This window comes from Eurosta solidaginis, chromosome 3, assembly GCF_040869045.1.
Source record: "Eurosta solidaginis isolate ZX-2024a chromosome 3, ASM4086904v1, whole genome shotgun sequence".
Classification (NCBI taxonomy): Eukaryota; Metazoa; Arthropoda; class Insecta; order Diptera; family Tephritidae; genus Eurosta; species Eurosta solidaginis.
The window spans coordinates 134,252,835-134,272,812 of record NC_090321.1 but is presented as its reverse complement, the minus strand read 5'-3'; the positions used below and the strand labels follow the sequence as shown (position 1 = coordinate 134,272,812).

General features: G+C 39.2%; 2 protein-coding genes across 6 annotated transcripts in view; one reads left to right on the top strand and one right to left on the bottom strand.

The window, feature by feature from the left end:
- LOC137244290 (uncharacterized) overlaps window positions 1-18,663 on the top strand; it is a 135,282-nt gene extending 116,619 nt beyond the window's left edge. The window contains exon 4 of the mRNA XM_067773061.1: window positions 18,479-18,663. Coding sequence (XP_067629162.1) covers window positions 18,479-18,586 — 108 coding nt within the window. The 3' untranslated portion in view covers window positions 18,587-18,663. The remainder of the gene's footprint in view (window positions 1-18,478) is intronic.
- sns (sticks and stones) overlaps window positions 1-19,978 on the bottom strand; it is a 1,009,476-nt gene that overhangs the window by 894,008 nt on the left and 95,490 nt on the right. The window lies entirely within an intron of this gene.

Here is a 19,978-nt window from a genome sequence, read left to right as displayed (position 1 = left end):
TGGACCAGGGGTGACTCTCGAATGTGTTTGTACGATATGGGTATCAAATGAAAGGTGTTAATGAGTATTTTAAAAGGGAGTGGGCCTTAGTTCAATAGGTGGACGCCTTTTCGAGATATCACCATAAAAGTGGACCAGGGGTGACTCTAGAATGTGTTTGTACGATATGAGTATCAAATGAAAGGTGTTAATTAGTATTTTAAAAGAGAGTGGGCCTTAGTTCTATAGCTGCACGCCTTTTCGAGATATCGCCATAAAGGTGGACCAGGGGTGACTCTCGAATGTGTTTTTCCGATATGGGTATCAAATGAAAGGTGTTAATAATTATTTTAAAAGGGTGTGGGCCTTAGTTCTATAAGTGGACGCCTTTTCAAGATATCGCCATAAAGGTGGACCAGGAGTGACTCTAAAATGTGTTTGTACGATATGGGCATCAAATGAAAGGTGTTAATAATTATATTAAAAGGGAGTGGGCCTTAGTTCTATAGGTGGACGCCTTTTCGAGATATCGCCATAAAGGTGGACCAGGGGTGACTCTCGAATGTGTTTGTAGGATATGGGTATCAAATGAAAGGTGTTAATGAGTATTTCAAAAAGGAGTGGGCATAAAAGTAGACCAGGGGTGACTCTAGAAAGCGTTTGTACAATATGGGTATCAAATGAAAGGTGTTAATGAGTATTTCAAAAAGGAGTGGGCCTTAGTTCTATAGGTGGTCGCCTTTTCGAGATATCGACATAAAAGTAGACCAGGGGTGACTCTAGAATGCGTTTGTACGATATGGGTATCAAATGAAAGGTGTTAATGAGTATAATAAAAGGGAGTAGGCCTTAGTTCTATAGTTGGCCGCCTTTTCGAGATAGCGACATAAAAGTAGACCAGGGGTGGCTCTATAACGTGTTTGTACGATATGGGTATCAAATGAAAGGTAGTAATGAGGGTTTTAAAAGGGAGTGGCCCTTTGTTGTATATGTGAAGGAGTTTTCGAGATATCGATCAAAATGTGGACCAGGGTGACCCAGAACATCATCTGTCGAGTACCGCTAATTTATTTTTATATATAATACCACGATACTGTTCCTGCCAAGATTCCAAGGGCTTTTGATTTCGCCCTGCAGAACTTTTTCATTCTCTTCTACTTAATATGGTAGGTGTGACACCCATTTTACAAAGTTTTTTCCCAAAGTTATGTTTTGCGTCAATAAACCCATCCAAGTACCATGTTTCATCCCTTTTTTCATATTTGGTATAGAATTACGGCATTTTTTTAATTTTTCGTAATTTTCGATATCGAAAAAGTGGGCGTGGCGTCGGATTCGGCCATTTTTTATACCAAGATAAAGTCAGTTCAGATAAGCACGTGAACTAAGTTTAGTAAAGATATATAGATTTTAGCTCAAGTTATCGTGTTAACGTTACATTTTACATTAACGGCGGCCGGACGTGTATTTTTAGAGTCATTAAAGAAAGCGAAAATTTTTAAGTTCTGTGCGTTAATAAGCACACAAAAGTGGTGTAAACAATAAAGTTACAGCAGGTGATGTACCAACATTCAAAAATTAAGTGTTTTTGTATACAAATAAACATTAAAGTGAAATTTTCAATTGGTATTGTGCTAAAATATATTTTGCTTGTTCAGTTCGACATATATATATATATATATGTATGTAACAGTGAAAACAGAAAAATAAAAGAGAATGGAGGTGTGCGATAAATGCCAAAAAAAAATAAAGGGGCAGACAGGTGTACGATGTGAGGGTGTGTGTGGTAAAGTGTATCACAAAACAATTGCATCTGCATCTATGCACGAATATAGCATGAACTGCTTGCAAGGCTGCCAATTTTTAAGATTTATGTGCGATGGTTGTATGACATATATCTCCAATATAGATGATGCCCTCAGAGAAATACTTTCTATTTAAGAAATTAACAAAGTAAATTTAAGGGAGCAAAAGGGTGAACTTGAAAAAATGTTGAATGAACACAAAGGGGAGATAAGCGCATCCATAACGCACAGCGAAAGAGAGATGAAAAGAATTGTGGATAATATAAACAGGGTGAACACGGAAAAATTAGAGTTGATTAAACATGTAGAGTCTTTGCAAAGCAAACAAAGAAATTCTTAATAAGATCAATACCCCAAATGAAGCATTTAATAACCAAAGGAGGAAATTATAAGAAAGGTTAAAAAGGTTGCAAACCAAAATAAAGCTGTTACTGCTAAGGAAGTCAATTCATATGCCAATATTACTAAGCGAATTCCTCCAATAGTAATTAAACGCAAGGTTAAACAAGCATTAGAGAAAACAAAAACGGACATGAATAAAATAGATCCATCCAATTTGAATATAGGTAGAGTACAATATAGAAACAATGGTATAATAATTATTAGTGCGAAGTCAGCTAGTGTTAAGGATAAAATTAAGGACACTCTAACAGAAAGGCTAGATAAAAGTAAATACAACATAGCTGAACCGAAAATATATTTTCCTAAAATCATGGTGACTAACATTAGTACTGAGCATCCTGAAGAGGAAATAGTTGGTAAGATCACCAACCAAAATGAGTTTTTGCGAGATGCTAAAATGAAATGTGTAAGAGTTATTAAATCAAGGAAGCAAAACAGAGCCTCATATATCAATGCAGTCATTGAGATTGAGCACAAATACTATGAAGACGTGTTGAAATGCAAGAAAATCAATATTGGTTGGGACCGTTGTCCAGTTTATGATGATAAATGCTTAGGGTTTAACCATATAGCGGCTACTTGTACACTTAAAACAGAGATGTAGTAGTAAATGCAGCGGGGAACATAAAGTCGAAGACTGTACAGAGAGTGCACCCCTAAATAAATGTGGAAATTGTATAGATAGTAATAATCGGTTAGGTTTAGATATTAATACAGAACACAACATCATGAGTCATGAATGCCCAGTTTATTTAAGGAAACTTAAGCTGGAAAGACAACGCCTGGGCTTTTAGCCACTCAAACTAGCTGATTGGGGGATAAAAGCTTTTAACTTACAGTGCATTTACCTAAACATTTGTAGTTTTCTAGCCAACAAAGCTGAACTCGAAAGAATTATAGAAGAGTTAGATCCGGACGTCGTTCAATGTTCCGAAGCATGTATAACACCGGATGTTAGTGATGCGGAAATAAACATTCCTTATTATAAAATGGTGCGTTGCGATTCTCATAGTAGACACACACGAGGTGTAGTCTTACTATTAAAAAAAGGTATCGAGTACAAAGTCAGGTATAATAGATTTATTGATTTAAATGTTTGATTTGCTATATTTAAATTAAAAAAGTTCGACATTAAATGGCAAATAGGTGTGTTGTACCATTCTCCAAGCTCTAGTGATATCGAATTTTTAAATCACTTGGAAGCTATACTTTCTGAGGAACTGGAGAGTGGTACAAACTCCTTGTTAATTGGGGATTTTAACATTAACATGAATGTTAATACCGCAACGAGTTCTAAGCTCAATGAGATATTTTCACGTAGCGCGATGAGGCAAATGGTGAATTTCAAAACAAGGATTGCTGAGAGGTCCCAAACGAGAATAGATCTATTATATGCAAATGCTGATGTACTGTCATGTACTAATCTTGAAAATCACAGAATTTCTGTTCACGAAACCATTTCATCTGCTTTCAAAGTGTGTAATTCAAATCGTCTGCGGAGAATGATACCCACAATGTGTTGGAAGAATTATTCTGCCGATAAACTCATTTACTTATTAAGAAACTATGATTTCAGCGTATTAAAAAATATGCATCTCAATGACTCGGTTGAATATATAAATACCTGCTTATCACCTGCTTGGGTTTATTAACATCAGAACAAGACAGGATAGTGAGGTTGAGAAATAAGTGGTACGATCATGAACTGACCGAAATTAACAAATTAAAAACCCAGTTGCACTCACAAGCCAGAAGATCTGGTGAATTTTCGGAATATAATACGGTTGCGAGGTATTATAAGAAACTAATCAAAATTAAAAAGATTAAGTATATGGAGAAAAATATCGCCTTAAATTCTTCTGATAGGAAATTAATGTGGAAACACCTGAAGCAAGCAGTAAGCTTAACTGAGGTGAGTGACAATATCCTGACAGTGATTGCAAATGGTATAAGATATGAAACACCCGAAGATATAGCTCAAGCATTGAATTCTTTCTTTGTTGATAGTATTGGTGACATAAATCGAGAAATCGAAACTTTTGATAGTGGTGACAGTGTGCAATACACGGTTAGCACATGTCTGAAATTCCAAGAAGTTACGGTTGATGATGTCATATTGGTAGCTAAAAGGTTAAAAAATAAAATCGGAGGAACAAATTTGCTATCAGAAGGAGTAATTAAGGATTCGGTGTCATACATGGGACGGTTGTCTCGGATGAGGTATTGACAGGAATTGGATTGCCGCAAGGATCGGTTTTGGCACCGGTCCTATTTAACATATATATAAATGATATATCTTCGGCACTAAAACATAGTAAAATAAGGCTGTTTGCGGATGACGCATTGCTCGAAATAAGTGAAATTGATATCATGTTAGCTAGGAGAAAAATGCAGGCAGACTTGAACACCCTATATAGGTGGCTTTGTAACAATAAGCTTAAACTTAATGTTAATAAAACCCATTTTATGGTCATATCTAGAGCGATGAATAAGGAATCTTGTAATATCGAGCTAAAAATACTGAACTCAAACATTAACGAAGTTAATACTTTCAAGTTCTTAGGGGTTCAGATTGATAATAAATTAAAATTTAATGATCATATTGATTATATAGTTGCCAAAATAGCAAGAAATTTGGTTTTTGGAAGAGGTCAAGCAAATTTATCAGTAGAAAATACAAACTGAAAGTGTATAAATCCATCATAGAGCCGCATTTCATATATTGTCCCACAATATTCTTTATGGCCAATGTAACTCAGGTAGATAAGCTACAAGTTATGCAAAATAAAGCTATGAGATTTATATTAAACATTAGGTATGATACTCCCATTAATAACATGATAGAAGCACTAAACTGGTTGAGTATAAAACAGCTCATATTCTACCACAGTATGAAATTTGTATTTAATATTAAGCACGGTAAATTACCAACATACCTCAGCGAAAAGCTTATATATGTAAATGATGCACATTCATACGTAATCAGAGAAAACAATAATTTTAGATTACCTCTTTTCAAAACAGAAGTGGACAAGCAAAATATATTTTATAAGGGCCTGAAATATTTCAATGAACTTCCTAATCACATAAAAAGTAGTAATAACTTCAATACTTTTAAAAAAAGTTTATTGGAGCATTGCAAAACCCTTCAAATAAGATAAAGTTTTTTTCTTTTATTTTTTACATGATATACTGATACTGGAGCGCGAAAAGGGAATGGTAATATTGGTAGCAGCAAAATACAATGCACCCGGCCCTAAGTAAAAGAAAATCAGTCGCCACCTGTAACTCTAGACAGTTCCAACAACTAACTTCGCTGGAATTCGGTATTTTCAGCATATATTAACTGTTGCTGATCGGAATCACTCGCATTCCGACAGCATTAATATAACAATAAAATTATATGATGTGTAACCAAAATAAGGTCAAACAAAAGTTGGAGCAGGGGGGATTGGAAACACGTCCTTTTCAACCTCCCATTATATTTTGAGCTGTGCTGATCGGAATCTTCATGCATTCCGATAGCGTCTTTACTAAACAAAGTTGAGGGGTGATTGGGTACACTTTATTTTCAATTTCCAACATCCAAAGACATGTTTAACTGTGTTGATCGGAGACCAATACATTCCGACAGCTTAAAATACGAATATAATTGAAAAATATAAGTTCCAATTGCCTTAAGCTGGGAGCACTGGAGGATTGGAAACGCGTCCTTTCCAACCTTCCTTAAATGACTGGCTCCCAGACTCGTCCGTTTATCACGCCAGTAAATATGCTGATCGGAATCACATGGCATTCCAACAGCATATTCAATAGAAATAAATGATATAATAATGAATTGTACTTAGTAGTTTAAGTTTTAAGCCTAAACAGCCGTAATAATAAATAAATTAAATTAAATTAAAAAAACGGCCGAGCGGATGGACAGATGGTCGGCTGTGTATAAAAACTGGGCGTGGCTTCAACCGATTTCGCCCATTTTCACAGAAAACAGTTATCGCCATAGAATCTATGCCCCTACCAAATTTCATAAGGGTTGGTAAATGTTTCCCTCACTAGGGTAGGCACCTTGTCGTTGGTGTAAGGGCTTAGCCGAACTCCATAGCGCCCGACTATGAGGCGGAGCTGTTTAGGACTGACATCTACGCCGTTTCGCCTCATAGGAGGGCGGCGGGATGTCGGTGACCAAGAACTGCCAACCCCCTAATCCAGGGTGTTATGCGGACCGTGCCTATTGGACGATTTGCAGCCAGGGGATAAATTCGGCTGTATTCGAACGGAGCCTTCCCGATACCGGGCCATCTCGGGAAGTATTTATGGCCTTACCGCAGTAAGGGGCGCTGCTGTGGCGGACGGTTCTTTCCCCGTATATAATACTGGACCGCTGAGCCCGCCTTGTCGGGCAGGTGGTCGTACGACCAAGATGAACAACTCATTACATGAATGTAATAAGGAGGATGTAAAGAGGAGGACTGAGTCGCAATCCAAGGACGACAAATACGAATTAAGCGATGCGTCGGACTCGTGGAGCGAGAGTAGTGCTGATTCAATGAACTCCGTGTTGGAGAAGCACACAAATGAAAACGGAGTAGAAGAGTGGAGAAGGGTACGGAGCAGAGGAAGTAAAAGAGCTCTCTCGCAGTACCGTGCAGCACTAAGAATTGTACAACGCTTGGGAGCAGTGGTCGACCCAACAGAAGTGGAGATCGAGCGCTTGGAATGGGCCCATGAAGCGGTAGAAATAGGTCGAAGGCAGTTCAAAAGGTTTGCTGCGAGAAACCCTCGGTTCTGCAACCGGTACGAGGAGGAAGAAGCGTCGAATGGCAGAATGAAGAGGCAACGTTCGGCAGAAGGCGACAAGCCTGCTTTCAAGAGGCAGAAAGGACCCAGTCCTAGAGCCGCGAGGCAGGGCAGTCGCATAGACAAGACAAGTAGGCCCAAAGCTGTAAGACAGATGGGTTCCAATAGCGAGGTAGCAACTACCTCGAAAGCTGCCAGTCAGAGGGAAGTTCCAACTACGGAAGTAGGAGATAAGCCAAAGGGAGATAACGCTAAGACTCCGGCTTTCTCGGAGGCGCTAAAGGGAGTTAACGCGAAGACTCCGGTGTTCTCGGAGGTTCCAAAGGGAGATAACACTAAGACTCCTGCTTTTCCCGAGAAGATGAGTGATGTGGCAAAGCAGTCACTGACTGTGGCGCTGGTTGATCGTAGCAGTCCGTTCGGACAAATGACTACTGAAAGGTGGAGATCTGTGGAAAGGGAGCTTATTAGCTTAATGCTTAAGATGATGCGGGAACAACCAAGTAAGCCCCTTCCAACCTTTGATTCGGGGGGATGGTATAATGGCGTGAAGATGATAGCGTGCGACAACAATCGCTTGCGGTGGCTGGAGGAAGTCGTTCCAAACCTCCAAAGGCAAGGCACGAACGCGCGGTTTGAGGTGGTGGATAAAGCGCAAATCCCCACGGTACCAAAAGTTAAGGTATGGATACCATGCGTGATGAAGTCGGAGGATACACTGCGACTTCTGCAGAATCAGAATCCGAACATACCGACACAGGATTGGAAGGTACTTACTGTATCTCGGCCTACCGAGGATGGTCAGTTCTACATCTTCCAAATAAACAAGCAGGCGGAGGCTATTTTGTACACGCAGCTTGGCAAAATGTCCTTTGGCACTGGAAAAATTTACATGCGACTCAGGAAAAGAAGTCCCGAGGATAAAAATCCTAACACGCTGGAAGTGGGCGAAGTCGAAAAGGACCTCAGAAGCCTAAGGGAAAAAAGACAGGTGGAGGTCCCCGACGTCACCACGAACGTGCTAGAAGAGGACCAACCGCTAAATGGTGCTGTGACTCGCACAGAGGAACACAAGGCACCACATTCACGAGGGGCTGAAGCGGGCCTCGAATACTCTAAACCAAAAGGGCAAGAGGAGGACGACGACGTCAAGACGAAGGTGCTGGAGGGGGACAAACAGCCCAATGGTGCTGCGAGTCCTACAGATAAACCTCCAACACAGTAAAGTGGCGTCGAGCGAACTCCTCCTAACCCTTGAGGAGGGTTCGTTTGACGTGGCGCTGATCCAGGAGCCGTGGCTCTCATCGGGAGGAAAGGTTTCTGGACTTAGCGCGCGCGGGTTTGGCGTTTACTACGCACAAACGGAAGGACGGGTGCGAGCTGTAGTAATGGTAAGGAAACAGCTGCATTCATATATGCTGCCTAATTACACCACCGAGGATCTCGTAGCGGTGGCCGTTGAGCAAAAGAATAAGCAGGCATTTATCCTGGCGTCCTGCTACATGGCCCATGCTGCGGAGGTTCCACCGATGGAGTGCAAAAGGCTAGTACAGGAGGAAGGGTGCAAAGGGCGGTTGGTAATAGGCGCAGATGCAAATGCGCACCACAATGCGTGGGGAGGAGCAGATACGAACGAGAGAGACGAATCTCTATTTTGTTACATCCTGCAAACCAATTTGCAGATAGCCAACAGGGGAAATGTTCCTACATACATTGGTCCAACATCCAGCAATGTTCTGGATATTACATTGAGCTCCGAGCGTGATATATCAAGGTATGATTGGATGGTTCTCGATAGACCATCCTTCTCCGACCATGCGTATATAAGCTTCAGCATCCCACTAAAGAGGGTAGAGAAGGGAGGAACCTTTAGAAACCCTAGGGCAACGAATTGGACTAAATTCCAGAAACATGTAGAAACGAAACTGGGACAACCCAAAGAGGTTGCTAATGTAGAGGAACTGGAGGAGTCGAATGAATTCCTAACAAGGACGCTTATGACTGCGTATAACAAAGCTTGCCCTCTAAGAAGATTCAGAGGAAAAGCAAAGCCGCCATGGTGGAGCAATGAGCTGAGTCTTCTAAGAAGACAGGTAAAAGAAATGTTTAAACTCGCAAAGACCGCGGAAAGCGAAGCGTGTCGGGACGAGTACAGGGATCTACTGAGGATCTACAAGCGTGAAATTACCAGGGCGAAGAGAAACTCATGGAAAAGTTTCTGTACGGACATAGAGTGCTCCACTGAAACAGCACGGTTGAAAAAAGTCCTAGCAAAGGGAAACATAGTCCAGGGACTAATAAAGAAAGAGAACGGGGAATGGTCACGTGATAGTGAGGAATCCCTTGAGGTGCTTCTCGATACACATTTCCCATCGGGAGACGGTTTAGAAGAACCAGCAGACATCACTCACACTTCGATCACGGAGCTAGTGGTGCCGGGCTTGGTGACCGATACCAAGATCGAGTGGGCAGTGAAGACGTTTTCTAAGTTTAAATCGCCGGGCCCAGATGGTATATTCCCGGCCATGCTACAAGTCTCAAGTAGGGCGGTCGTGGAATGGCTTAAAATAATATTCGATGGGTGCATAAGACTGAATCATGTACCGCACTCTTGGAGAACTGCTCGTGTAGCTTTTCTACCAAAGGCGGGGAAGATCGGTCACGTGTATCCCAAAGACTATAGACCCATTAGCTTAACATCATTTCTGCTCAAAACCTTTGAGAGGCTGATAGATGTATACATAAAGTCCAACGTGGATGAAAAGCTGCTCTCCACAACACAGCATGCGTACACCAAAGGCAAGTCGGTAGACACCGCATTGCATAGGGTGGTAATAAGCATAGAGAAATCCTTGGAATATAAGGAGTATGCTCTAGGAGTCTTCTTGGACATTGCCGGGGCTTTCAATAATGTTGCAAAATGGGCGATTATGGATGGTCTTAATTACATTAAAGTACATCCTGCCTTAATCAGATGGATCGGCTGCATGTTAAATTGCAGAAAGATTACATCACAATGGGGATTGTACGAGGCCACGAAATCAGTGGACAGGGGCACGCCGCAGGGAGGGGTGCTATCACCTCTGCTGTGGACACTGGTCATCAACCAACTGCTCAGGCAATTCGATGAGGGACCCGTAAAACTTACGGCTTACGCAGATGACGTTGCAATTGTCATAAGTGGAAAATGCCTTCTAACGATTAGTTCTTTGATGGATCGGGCGCTTCGGGATATTCATTCCTGGGCATCTAATGTCGGGCTGAAAGTCAATGCGGAGAAGACGGATATGGTCTTGTTTACAAAGAGGTACAGGGTCCCAAATTGGACCAGGCCTAAGTTAGGAGCGGTGACCTTACAGGAGAAACCTTGCACAAAATATCTAGGAATCATCCTAGACAGTAAGCTGTCATGGAAGCTCAACGTGGAGGAGAGGGCCAAGAAGGCCTCAACGGCACTCTATGCATGTAAAGAATGCTGGGGTGTACGTGGGGCCTATCGCCATCTCTTTCTCATTGGGTTTTTACAGCGATTGTAAGCCCTATTCTATACTATGGAGTTCTTGTTTGGTGGAAAGCCACACAAAAAACAACATACCTCAAAAAATTAGAGGGGGTATGCAGACTATCGATGCTTTGCATTACGGGAGCCCTGAAAACAACCCCGACGGCTGCACTGTATGCCATTCTGCACATTCCACCTGTAGACCTGGTAGCAAAGAACAAAGCGTTAACGACCGCAACCAGGCTCGATGCTTCGGGGCAGCTTGAGCGCCGACCATATGGCCACAGTAGTATAGCGTCCTCAGTCACAAGACGAACAGACTACATGATTCCCTACCTGCACTTTGGGGGAGATCTCAAGGCCACAATAGAGGTGGACGGTTGGCGCAAGGGTGCGCAAATGGCGGACGAGGCGATACATGTGTAAACCGATGGTTCCAAAATAGTGGAAGGAGTAGGGTCTGCGGTATACTGCGCTGATCCGCAATTAAGCAGATCCTACAGGCTGCCGGATTACTGTAGCGTTTTCCAAGCGGAAATATTAGCCGTAACCAAAGCAGTAGAAACCCTGGAAGAGAATAGCTTAAGCTGCAACCGTGTTAACTTTTATATTGACAGTCAAGCAGCAATTAAGGCAATAATCTCGCATAGCACAGCATCTAAATGCGTGTTAGAGTGTAAGCAGTCTCTGGAGAGAATCGGGACAGGGAGAAGCATACATCTATATTGGGTCCCAGGGCATATGGGAATAGATGGGAATGAAAAAGCGGACGAATTAGCTAAAAAGGGCGCATCCCTTGAATCTTGCTCCGTAGACGTCCCAATTAGATTGGGCGAGATTAAGCGAAGGCGAGAGGTGCACATGATCCACCAAGCAGAAAAGGCGTGGGTTCAAGCGCGGGGCTGTAAAGTGTCGAAGATTATGTGTAGGTCTTACAACCTTAGACTAACACAGTTGCTTCTATCATTAAAAAGAGAGGACTGTAGACTCATGACGGGTATTCTGACTGGACACTGCCTTCTGGCGTCACATGCCTTTAAATTAGGCTTGGTCAGTGATAGCAGGTGTAGGAAGTGCGGGTTGGAGGAGGAAACGATCGAGCACGTTCTGTGCTCGTGCCCTGCACTTGCCAGGCTAAGACTCCAGCTATTAGGAGTGATACAGCTGTCAGATCTAGAAGCAGCAAGTGGCTTAAGTCCTAGGAAGCTTTTAGTATTTGCCAAGAGGACGGAGTTATTTTATAACATAGGTCCTGGTTTTTGATAGCGTTTTTCAGTTTGGTTGTTAAAACAAACTTCTGGTAACACTACGGACTCAATCAGTCTATGTGAGGTCCTCATGGACCGGCCAGTTCAACCTACCTACCTGGTAAATGTTTGTTCGACTTATGGCATTCTATTATTCTAGACAAATTAAATGAAAAAGGGCAGAACCACGCCCATTTTGAAATTTTCTTTTATTTTTGTATCTTGTTGCACCATATCATTAGTGGCGTTGAATGTTGACATAATCGACTTATATACTATACAAATATTCAATTCTTTGTTAAAATTTTACTTAAAATTTTTTTTTAAGTGGGCGTGTTCGTCATCCGATTTTGCAAATTTTTATTTAGCACACATATAGTAATAGGAGTAACGTTCCTGCCAAATTTCATCATGATATCTTCAACGACTGCCAAATTACAGCTCCGATTTCGTTCGTTTTAAATAGCGATCTGAGATGAGTGCTCAGGAACCTACATACAAAATTTCATCAAGATACCTCGAAGTTTACTCAAGTGATCGTGTTTACGGACGGACGGGCGGACAGACGGACACGGCTAAATGAATTTCTTTTTTCGCCCAGATCATTTTGATATATAGAAGCCTATATCTATCTCGATTAGTTTATGCCGTTACGGATTGCCGTTATGCGAACAAAATTAATATACTCTGTGAACTCTGTTCAACTGAGTATAAAAAGAGTTTTGAATGCTTTAAAGCATTCATCATTTTCATCAAAAGACTTAGAGTAAATCTGACATATCAAAAGCGCTAAAGCGGGAATTATAATTTTGACACAAATAGTGGAAAGGTTATTTGATTCAAAAATTTATTATATACCGACCAGTAGCACGATTCACTAACTTTTGCTGATTTTTAAAATCCATATTTTTCACATAGTCAATTATTGGTTGCATTTTCGAATGAGTGGTTTACTAACTTTAACTTGTTAAGTATTTGTTTAATTTGAGAAAAAGTGGTATCTCTGGAAATGAAATGTCAAAACCATTGTACAGGTTTACAAGTATGATATGTGTGAGAGGGAAACAATTTCTTTCCCTTTCTAACACACGGCAGTTTGACACTTCGGTCAGTGTCAAACTAGCGTGGAACCCAGTGGAACCTGCGTGGGACATGAGTTTTGACGCTGAACGAAGTGTCAAAATTACCGGGGTTGCTTCGTCGAAAACGACACAGGGAAGCAAAAAAGGGATCGGAATATCAGATATGGGTTGCTGTGATGGTAAATTTCTTTTAACGAATTTAGTAGGAAATTTTGAGTGCACCCATGTGGGTCCTTCAGAAAATTATAAAAAAGTCTTCAATTGGGGTATCTGAGGACGCGTAGTTATTTCAGTATTAAGAATACAAACACGGGAGTTAAGTTTTTCTACCCGTTCAAAAGTTCTCCGCGAAAAACAGTTTGAAACCGAGGTCGACTGCAATAACCCGTCCAAAAAAGCGGAAAGAAAAATGAATAGACGCGTTTTGTCCTGTTTTCAATAGTCCGAAGAGAAAAAGTATTGGAATTATTGGAAGCGAGGCAGAAACGCGCCTATTAATACCTCCCTCGACGGTTTTGGTCGTGTTTTAGCAATCGTCCCCGTAAAAAAGTATCACAATTTGTTAACTAAAATTGTCCAAAATATATGGTTATTAAAGAGAGATGTAATTAAGTGCTCGTTTGAAAGTAAATAAGTATATTTCTTTGTAATATAAGAAAAAAAAATTTTAAGCAGTTTTCGATAGCAGCTACTAAACTTTGTTTGGTCCTAAGAAGTACAACAGTGCCAAATAGCATCCACAAAAAAAACGAACAAGAACAAGCATCTTATCAGGTGAGCGTGGCTGTGTATGTGCGTGCTGCTACATATCCTACTTGTAGACCTGTACAATGGTCAAAACTTAAGTCAAAGTGAAGGAGAAATTGAGAAAAAACAACTTATCATTTGTCCGTGCCACAAACTTTGCGCAGGATTGAGCTAAGTTAATAATTTTTATATATTTTCAGATTTACTGCACCAGCAAGTGGTGGACACTTTTGCATTACTTGCAATTACGTTCCGCGACAAACTCAAATACCATTTCCTTAAAAATAAAATCCTAAAACTTCAAAATCATAATATTTTGGGGTTTTAAGTCAGTAAAATAAATTTTGCCAACTTTTTCGACATCTTAGCCACATCAACAAAAACCACGATAAATTGCCAATTGTCAAACTCGGCAACAAGGACAGAAGGGTTTATTTTGTTGAGTTTTGGGGTTGGAAAAAGTTGGTGAATAGCATACATATGTGTTAAAAATATTGCTAAGCTAGGTTACCGCTGTCGAATGTTGTTTAACAATTCAGTGAATATCGCTACACGTAAAATGTTTTATGGGTAAGAGGAATATTAAAATTTCGCTCCGCAGAAATTTGCTGGAGACCGATTAGTAATTTATGCGGCAGTTACTCACGAACGTACGTACCAAAAACGTGTCAGCTGACACGACCTATCTTATGAGTATGCAATGTAAACGAAAACTCACCGACGTGCAACGCCCGTACGTACGTAGCCTGGAACGTAGAAATCAAAAGAATTTTGATTTTTTCCGTAAGAACGTGTCAGCTGATCGCTCTCTCACTAGTCAGAGTTGCCTAGTAAACTTTTGTGTGCTAATTTTTGACCGTGTGCAGTTTTATGCAAAAACACCTAATTAAAGTTTGAAAAATTGTGAAAATAATTCGAAATAATTATGTAAAAATGCAGATTATAAATATGTAATATATTTATATTTATTTAATATTAATTCCAGCCTTTTACAACATCAACAATTAAATTGGAAAAAGTTGATGTTTCCATAAGCATGCATGCAAAATGGTCAATGGCAACAGTGCTTATCTGTAAACAATACACACACAAATATGTTATGTACATGTACACATACGCACACATTGATTCCTACGGGCTTGAGAGTTCGGTCAAACGTGTTTCGTACGACAAACGTCCGTACGTACGGCACACGTCGGTGAGTAACTGCCGCATTAATCATAAAATATATCTTAATCATTCCTCTAACGCCCCGATTCTGGGCGTTACTGGTAAAATAGTACCCAGAACATTATGTAACCGAATATCGTTACCAGTTCTTTTATCCGCGATTCTGGCCCTGGTGGTAACGCTGTCATCACCGAAAAAGTCACCAGTGTCTGTGGAGAAATTTGAAAGGTAGTTTTCTTCGCTTTCACGGTTGCCACTTTGGTCCATTTGGACCAAAAATAGTCTTGGTCCGCTGGTCCCTTATCGTCAATTTTGGTCCTTTTTAGACAGTAGCCATGATTGTTACGTTTCTTTCTTTTTCACTCAGGTAAAAATTCAGAATATTGCCCAAAAATTCGCCACAATTTCGTTAGCCCCCATATAATTTTGAATTTACTTCAATGGAACTCTCACCATAAAAAATTGATCAGTCCATAAAATGTACCAGAACAATAACATTTCACCTAGGATATAATTTATTCCAGGCATTAAAAAGAAAAGTGTTGGCAAACACATTGTCGTTAATTGTTGATGAAATAACAGACTAATCAAAAAAGCTCTTGTTTTATAATAATATAAATAACGGCTAGATATTTCGATCGGCTATACAACACTATGTAAAATATATGAAAATAAAAATTGCTTCTCGCCTAGCATAGCTTATAGCGAGCACTCTGTCGTGAGCCTAACACTTTCAAAGCTTATACAAAGGAATTCGATGCATTACTTCTCGTTTGGAAATTTGATATTTAATTCTTTCTCACCCAGCTCAATGAGTTCAAGGAATTCCAGGACTATTGTGGTGTTAAGCCACGCAAGGTAATTGAAAACTAAGTATCTTCGCACAAGAAATATTTTAACTCGAAGACAGAAGGAAGGAAATGCAAAAGAGATTTGATTTCGGAAGAAATGTTTTGTATAAAATTATTCCCGTAGTTGCTAGCAGAAACACGGAGGCCTGGGATTAAAACTCACACTTACTAAATCTAGGATCTGATATGAAGTTTAAACGTTAAGGGAAAAAGTAAGCATCTATAAAAATAGCACTAACAAAATTGCTTAGTTTCATTTATGATTTACTGAGTTTTCCACATACATAGTTCGGCAACACCAGAACGCAAATTTTTAACCGTTTTTTACTAAAACCTAATTGCACTATACATTTTATTTCATTGCAATCAACAACATAATGCTATTACCAAGAGCTTTGTGACCAAAACTAGGTTCACAACGTTTGGTTGGTGAGAGACAAAGACTTGTCCTATGTCAAAATATAGTACCATTTTTGGTTGCATGCACATATATTTGTTTGTTCAGCTTGAATTAAAATCTTCACTATATTTAGTAAAATTTTATATGGAACTAATAAAATAAAACAAAAATTTGGTCCTTTTTTTCGATGAATTTTGGTCTCAAATGAAAACATGGTGTGGCAACCGTGTTCGCTTTACGAGGTTAACGAATAAACGGGACGATGTGTATATGCATATTATGCATGATAAGTTTCTAAATACATAGGTATATTGTAATTTATTCTGTGAAAGTACATAATGTAAACAAATATGTATAGCAAGGGCCAAACTTTTTTACTATTATCTTTACTTATTTGCGCTAACAATTCTTTATTTTTCAGTTTTGCCTTTTTCTAAACAATAGCTGTTGTGTGGTTATTTCGAAGTAACCACCTACTTTTGTGGGTAAAAAATTATCCAGCTACTTTCGCGGGTAGAATACCAAAAGGGTGTAAAAGTTGCCACATGATATCGTAACCGTGGTGAAGAATGTTGTTACCACACTAGAATCGGGGCGTAAGAGTGTCAACAATTGTCAACCTCACCTTCGAGCGGCGAATCCCGTTTCACTAACAGACGAGGCTCTGGCGACCCCAAGCTCCTCATGGAACTTGGGGGTGGGGAGGGAGGGATGGCCTGAAGGTTCAATGTGGCCATATAAATCGTTTCCGAGATGGTCGGGCCAGCACCTTAATGGTGCTGTGTTACCGGAGCGTATCGGATCTGTATACGACAAAGGACCATCACATCGATAACACTCCCCAAAGCCTTCGGGGAGTAACCTAATCGCTACAACAACAACAACAGTGTCAACACAACAATGGCTATTATGAAAATTGATAGCCCTACCCCATCAATAAATATTGACATGATACTTACGTCCTTATTATAATTCAATAATACGTCATTTTAAAAAATATGTCTGAAACATGTAATATTGCTTTATTTAGGCATGTACCATACAATATTGATGCATGATTTGTCTGAATACGTCACATTTTTTCTTTAATTAAGGTCGAAAAAAAACTGCCTATTGTTTTCTTTTATTTAGACTAGTACTATATTCAATTGACGCATTGTTTGTCTGAATAAGTTATATTTTTTTCTGTATCCAGTCCGGTATCTACCATGGAATGCTCTTATGCCTCATGATAAAATGTTGTACCTAAATATTATATAAGGTACGCACTTTTGTGGAAGGTATTTATGTACATATGTAAATATGCGTGTTACTTAAGACAACATATTCCCATCTTCATTGAAATTCCCACTATTGTTAACATTTTTTTGTTTTGTTTTTTTTTTGATGGTTTATGTATGTTCATAGGCACTGAATCTCTTTTTAAGCCGGAGTCATTGGTGCCGTATGTCGTATCGCTGTATCCGTATCCCTAACGTAATCAGCTATTTATCGTTACGACGGTAAACCAAAACCCAATTAGTTGGCTACGATACGGTTACGACCTTAGCGGCACCAATAATCGATTGCATTGATTCTCATAAGGTTGGTCGAATCAGCTGTTATAAGGTTACCGATACGGTTACCGATAAAGCACCAATGTTTCCAGCTTTAAGTGTGTATTTCTTTATGGTTTATTGACAACCCAGCGGACCAAGTTTGATTAATTTGCGAGACCGCAAAATGCTCAGAAGTGAGCTCATATGTGAACAAAAGAATATAGAAACTTTATTTTTATCGCGAACAACCGGCAAACAAGCTCCTAGCCGAACAAAGAGCGATAGAAAACTTTGTTACCGCATCACTCGCTTAATGTTTGCAGGAATTCTCGCAAGTGAGCAAAGAACGATGCTCGTTTTTGTGGCGCAAAACACTTTCCTATGAGGTTTGCAACATGTGTTTAGTGACAAAAACCAAAATGCAGACAAAATAACGGCTCATAATTTCGTATATAGTGTTATTTCTTCTATCGATGGGCAGCGCAAATAAGAAATAAAACAACTTTTTAGTTCTATGATATCCGTGAAAGTGAATACTTCAGTGCTGTGTTTGAAAAATTATTTAATATTTATTAGGTATACGCAAATAAATACTGTGCAAAGTAAGTATAAGCGACTCAAGTGCACCTCAATGTATTTAATATGTATAGGGGAACACAGCGGTAAACGGAGCAACTGAAAAATTCGCTCATCCTATTTCTTGTAATCATTTTGCAATATCCTTTTTGATACTTAAATAATATTGCTCCCGACTCGGGAAACAAAATTTCAGTATCTAATTCGAGTCGAAAATGTATCAAATGAAATATTTTATCCGACTAAGCAGAAGTATTAAAAAAAGCCTATAAAAAATATTGCATAATATTTGCTAGCTTTATTTGTTACGACTACCGTAAACAATATTTTCACTGCCACAAACTGAACGACATACGAATCATATTGCTATCTTTTTCAGATGCGCTTGCGAGCGCTTTATCCGGGTAAATATCATAAATCGCTCAAATGGGGAATCATTTGTGAGGATTTGGTCCGCTGGGAAGAAACTGCTTTACTGTATGTGTAGTTGTGAAAAAGTAAGCAATGGAACTAATGGAAGATTTAGGCTATAACAATTTTTGCGAGGGGGATTTCTATCAATCAACGAAATTAACGATTTAAAGTAAATTAGGCCAATTCAAGATTTCCAGAGGCTTCGGTAGCTACGCACAGGAATACGAGCTAAGTCTGTAAATTTAAGGTCCCTTAAGCTAGCCCAACCTTTCCAGATCAATCAAAAAACGAGACCATAGTAAATTGCACAATATTTAATGCTAATTTAATACGGGTTAATTAAATTTATTACACTTGTTTTTTTTTAAATATCGAGGGTTGGGATAGCTTAAGTTTAATGATTTATCAATATGCACAATCAAAAAACGAAAACGTATTTAATTAGAGCGTATACAATGCTAATTTAATACGGGTTAAAAGAATTTATTACACTTTTTTTTTAATATCGAGGGTTCGGCTAACTTAAACTAAACTAGCCCAACCCATATGCCCAATCAAAAACTGAAAACGTATTTAATTACAGCATAAATTAGTGTATTTAACGACCTTTTTGATTTAAACAATTAATAAAGCCGGAAAAATAAATAATTATTTAATTACAGCATATTTAATGCTAATTTAATACTGGTTAATTGAATCTATTACACTTGTTTTTTTAAAATATCGAGGGTAGGGCTAGCTTAAGTTTAATGATTTATCGATATGCCCAATCAAAAAACGAAAACGTATTTAATTAGAACATATTTAATGCTAATTTAATACGGGTTAAATAAATTTATTACACTTGTTTTTTTTTTTAAATAATTAAATATAAAAATTAAACTTAAGCTAGCCCAACCCATATGCCCAATCAAAAGACGAAAATGTATTTATTTAATAATTTGGGAAAAATTTAAACAACGTGGCATCAGGACGGACAAGGCGACAGCTGTTTCGATTATACCTTTTCTCCCGGGAGTGGGATTCGAACCCGCTCTCCTACGATAGTTGACATGGTTACAAACGCATTCAGCTACGTCAATCCGTAGTTGTTGTAAAGTTTTTCCCAATTGCCTTCTTTTGCATATATTAATCTTCTACACATCACATACTTCGTATGTAATTATGTGTTGAAGTTATGCATGTTTGTAAGGCGCTTTCAGAGAAACTGGTATTGTTGCTGTTTTTGTTCTATTTATAGAACTACAACGAATTAACTAAATGTTGCTGTTTGTAAGAGTTAATCGGGGATTGCCCGTCTTGCTTTTAAATGTATTTCAAGCAATTTTTAATTTATAATTTTATTTAATAATTTGGGAAAAAATTCAACGTCGCGACATCAGGACGGACAAGGCGACGGCTGTTTCGATTATACCTTGCAAATCTCTTCAAAGCCTTTTCTCCCTGGAGTGGGATTCGAACCCGA